The sequence below is a fragment of the Neophocaena asiaeorientalis genome, unplaced genomic scaffold, assembly GCF_003031525.2.
Source record: "Neophocaena asiaeorientalis asiaeorientalis breed wild unplaced genomic scaffold, Neophocaena_asiaeorientalis_V1.1 scaffold540, whole genome shotgun sequence".
Taxonomy (NCBI): domain Eukaryota; kingdom Metazoa; phylum Chordata; class Mammalia; order Artiodactyla; family Phocoenidae; genus Neophocaena; species Neophocaena asiaeorientalis.
Genome location: NW_020172141.1, coordinates 5,032,407 through 5,036,509, shown reverse-complemented (window position 1 = coordinate 5,036,509; position 4,103 = coordinate 5,032,407). Strand labels below are relative to the sequence as shown.

Sequence of the window (4,103 nt, the reverse complement as noted above, 5' to 3'; positions counted from 1 at the left end):
TAGGACCAGGACTGCCGTGGCTGGAAGTGAACCGTGTGACGCAAGTCACGATCCCAGGACCCTCTCAGTCCACTCACGGCCTGCTGGGTGCAGAAGGATGTGGCTGCCATCATGGCAGTGTCCCCAGAAGTGGGGCATCTGTCCCCAACCCCCCGTGCTTCTTATCCGAATTACATACAGGTTCAGCCACCCATTCAGTAACGACCCCTTTCTGGGACAATTCTGGTTGCCTCTGGATCCACCAGGCTCCCTTTACTTTTCCCAAGCCTCCCCCGAGTGCTCCCCACTACCTCGATCCCCACTGGGGGTGGAGGAGATGTAGCTGCACTTTGAAGCAGCTTCCCTGCACGTGGCCGCACCGTGGGCAGGAGATGGCACCGTCGGCTCGGTTTAATCATCAATTTATTTCCTGCCGGGAAGCCCTTTCTGCCCTGGTCTGGCCTCAGTCCCTCCCGCTCGAGCTGGCCCTGCTGCAGGATGGCTGCGGACAACTCTACCAGCGGTCCCAACGCCCCCGGGCCGCAGCTGAGCGTGGTCGACATCACCATCATAACCGTGTATTTTGCCCTGAACGTGGCCGTGGGCATATGGGTGAGAGGACGGTGGTGGTACCAGCTGGGGTGGGCAGTGGGGTGCGGGAACCGGCCGGCACGTCCCTGGGCATTGCATCCTCTCCCTGGAGGCCTGGTGCCTGCGGGGTCCTCCTCCCAGCCCCGGGGGGGATTTGTCGGAGACCTTGACCGAGCCCCTTTCACTCTGTTGCAGCAGCTTCTCAGTCTCTAAAGTGAGGAATAGGACGTCTCTCTAAGGGCAGGCCGAGTGCGAGGCTCGGGGCCTTCTATGCGGCTGACACGCTGGGGGCCCGGGCACAGCACGCCGTCTTCCTGGCCTCGCCTCCGATGTCAGATGGACTCACTGGGAGAACATCGCCCTGAACGATAGAATCACAGGGGTTCTCAGCTGCACCAAACGAGCTGGGCCAGAATCCAGAGGCGGGGAGGGACGCGCAGGACCTGGGAGTCTCTGTTTTGACAACTCCGTGTCCACCAGCCTAGCCTAGTTCATAAGCCAGTTTCTCCCACCTTTGATAGGAGAGAAGCGATTCTGGTCATCACAGGCAGCAGCAGGGCCCCTTCTATGCAGGCACTGTGCACATCACCCTAACTCTCCCACAGCCCCGGGCCAAAGGCCAGCCCCGTTTACAGGTGAACCCCGGGGCTTCAGGGGACAGGGACTTGCTCAGTGAACCCCAGGACCCTGCACGGAGGGGAGGGCCGCCTCCTGTCTACTCCTAACGCCATCAGCTGATGAGCATTGGGGCTGTTTCCACCCTTTGGCTGTTGTGAATAACACCGCTGTGAACATTCGAGTACAGGTTTTGCTCGAGCACCTGTTTCCAGTTCTCTGTGTCCTGGGAGTGGGTTTGCTGGGTCCCGGGATAATCTGTGTGTCTAAGTCTTTGGGGAGCCAGCGGACTGTTTCCGCAGCAGCGGCGCGAGCCACGCGAGGGCTCCAGTTTCCACCTCTGTCCTTGCAGTCCTCATGCAGGGCCAGCAGGAACACGGTGAGCGGCTACTTCCTGGCAGGCCGGGACATGACATGGGGGCCGGTGAGTACACCCTGTCTCCTCCCGCCCCTCCTTCCGGTGGGGCCGCATCTGACCTCTAGGTCAGCCCTCATCTGCATCCCTGTGGTCACTATGTATGTCCTCCTCACCCAGTGTCACCCCCCAGGCCAGCCCAAGCAGGCAGTGATGGGGCAGGCTGAGACAGGCAGGGGGTCCCCAAGCTGGGGTGCTGGGAAACGTGGCAAGGGTGGGGCTCGGAGTTGGGGTGGGCCTCTTGCTAGATCCTTTTCCTCTCTCTCCTCCAGATGGGAGCCTCCCTGTTTGCCAGCAGCGAGGGCTCGGGCCTCTTCATCGGACTGGCGGGTTCGGGCGCAGCTGGAGGCCTGGCGGTGGCAGGCTTCGAGTGGCATGTGAGCTCCTGGAAGGCGGGCCCAGGCTGTGTGGGGCCGTGGGAGGAAGCACAGCAACCTTGAGAGACGCTGGATGGGGCTGCATCAGAGCCTACCCCTCCGTGGCCAGAGGGGCAGCTCCCAGCAACCGGGGTGGCCAGCGTCCAGGCAGGCGGCGCTCCTGGGGAAGCTGGGTCTTCAGAATGCTGAAGAGCCGCGGGAAGCCGTGAGCCTTTGCCTGGCCGTCTGTTTATAGGGCTGCGGGGGCGGGGCCGCCCCAGGTTCTCATGGCAACTCAGGCCTCCAGACCCCTGGTATCTGCCGTCCTTACTCTGCCTCTGTCCTCCTCAGGCCACGTACGTGCTGCTGGCCCTGGCGTGGGTGTTCGTGCCCATCTACATCTCTTCGGAGGTGAGTCTGCTCCTGGGGCCTCAGGACAGCCTCGCCTGCGTCCGGGCCTTGGTTGGAGTGGGTGGTGGGTGATGGGCAGGACCCCTGGCTTCACTCACAAGTCGAGTGAACCCACAACTGTCAGTTCTGGGTTTGTCGTTAGTCCAGCTAACATTCCCATCAGCCCACGAAGACAGGTCCCCTCGGACCTCAGCCCATGGGCCTCGTCTGTTGGTTTCTACTGTACCTGCGTGTTGCATCTGGGGGATGATGCATCTACCCGAGCACACAGGCTGCACACCTGGGCTGTGCACTGGGCTGCACACCTGGGTGAGACACCTGGGCTGCACACCTGGGTGGCACACCCAGGGGACACTGTCCTTGACTCCACCACTCCTTCAGCCCCAGCTGGGCTGTCACTAAGTCCGGGGGATCCCCTTTCCTGGTTGTCTCAGTCTGGCACAGCCAGCTTCCCCAACCAGCCGAAGCTCACCGGATTTGTCACCATGGCCTCCAAACTCATCCCTGTGCCCCCAGGCACAGTCCCCCGAATCCATTCCTCCTGTCTCAGCCTGCCACACCCAGGCCTCAGCCCCTCAGGATGCGATCAGAGTGCTTAGCCTGGAATTCCAGGCCTGGCGTTGGGAGTGTGAGAAGCTCCCGGTCCTGAACATGGGCTGTGGTCTCGCAGCACGCTTAACCCCTGCCCCCATGCCCCCGCCAGATTGTCACCATGCCTGAATACATCCAGAAGCGCTATGGAGGCCAACGGATACGCATGTACCTGTCTGTCCTGTCGCTGCTGCTGTCTGTCTTCACCAAGATATCAGTGAGCTGCCCCACCCCCGGCTTCTGGCTGGAACATCCCTGCTCTGGGGTCCTCGAAGGGACCTGACATCCCTTGATCTGTCTCTGCCTTGTCTAACAGCTGGGGAAACTGAGGCCCAGAGAGGCACACCGACTTGCCCAGGGTCACACAGCTGGCCCAGCACCCTGGGGCTGGGCTCAGCAGCCGGCGAATCTGGGGTCAGAACGCAGGCCCCGTGACTCCTGCTTTGCCCAGGTTCTGGATGCGGGGTGTCAGGGGTTACGGTTAAGGGCCGGCACCGGGTGAGCCGGGACCGCCCACTAGGGGGCGCCCAGAGCCCGAGGTCTCTGGCCCGTGATGCCGTTTGGTTGTCAGTCCTCCGCTAGGCTGACCCCGCGGCGCCCCCTTTCCCTTGCGGGCCTGGCCTGGCCCCGCTGGAGGGCCAGCGTGGGGCGCGTCCTGTCCACACCCTGGGTTTCACAGGTAGGGAGACGGAGGGCGGGAGGGCGGGGAGCTGGTCCCCGGCGCGCGAGAACTCCGCGGCAGCACCAGGCCTCTGGTTCTCCCTCCCGAGTCCTCGGTGCCTGCCGGTCCCCTCAGGCCGTCCAGCCGCTCCAGCTCCGGCCCCTGCGAGGGCTCAGAGGTGGACGGCGGGTCCTGGGCGGCCTGCTTCCGGCCGAGCGAGCCCGCCCAGCCCCGAGCCTGCTTCCTCCCGCGTGAGGCCTGGCGCTTCTGAGGGCGTGGCCGGGGCTTCCTCCTCCGCGGCCCCTGCAGCCCCGGGAGCCTTGGCCGGCCGGGCCTTCACCGGAGCTGCACGTCTGCACGTCTCCTTCTGGGTGGCTTTCGGGGTGTTTAGAGAGCAGGCGCCGCCTTCTTCCCTGGACAGAGCCTAAGAGTTCTCCCCTGGGGCTTCGCTCTACAGACCAGGACGGCGCCGCTGCTCTCCAGG

At 63.7% G+C, this 4,103-nt stretch overlaps 1 protein-coding gene across 2 annotated transcripts in view; it reads left to right on the top strand.

Moving 5' to 3' along the window:
- Nucleotides 1-435: 435 nt before the first annotated feature.
- SLC5A10 (solute carrier family 5 member 10) overlaps nucleotides 436-4,103 on the top strand; it is a 53,996-nt gene continuing 50,328 nt past the window's right edge. Inside the window, exons 1-5 of one of the 2 annotated variants that reach the window (XM_024753114.1) lie at nucleotides 436-591; nucleotides 1,538-1,609; nucleotides 1,873-1,977; nucleotides 2,308-2,367; nucleotides 3,071-3,175. In XM_024753114.1, the coding sequence (XP_024608882.1) occupies nucleotides 478-591; nucleotides 1,538-1,609; nucleotides 1,873-1,977; nucleotides 2,308-2,367; nucleotides 3,071-3,175 (456 nt within the window). In that variant the 5' untranslated portion in view covers nucleotides 436-477. Of the gene's footprint in view, nucleotides 592-1,537; nucleotides 1,610-1,872; nucleotides 1,978-2,307; nucleotides 2,368-3,070; nucleotides 3,176-3,511; nucleotides 3,638-4,103 lie in introns of those variants that run through there. The other variant, XM_024753122.1, reaches the window with a different exon arrangement.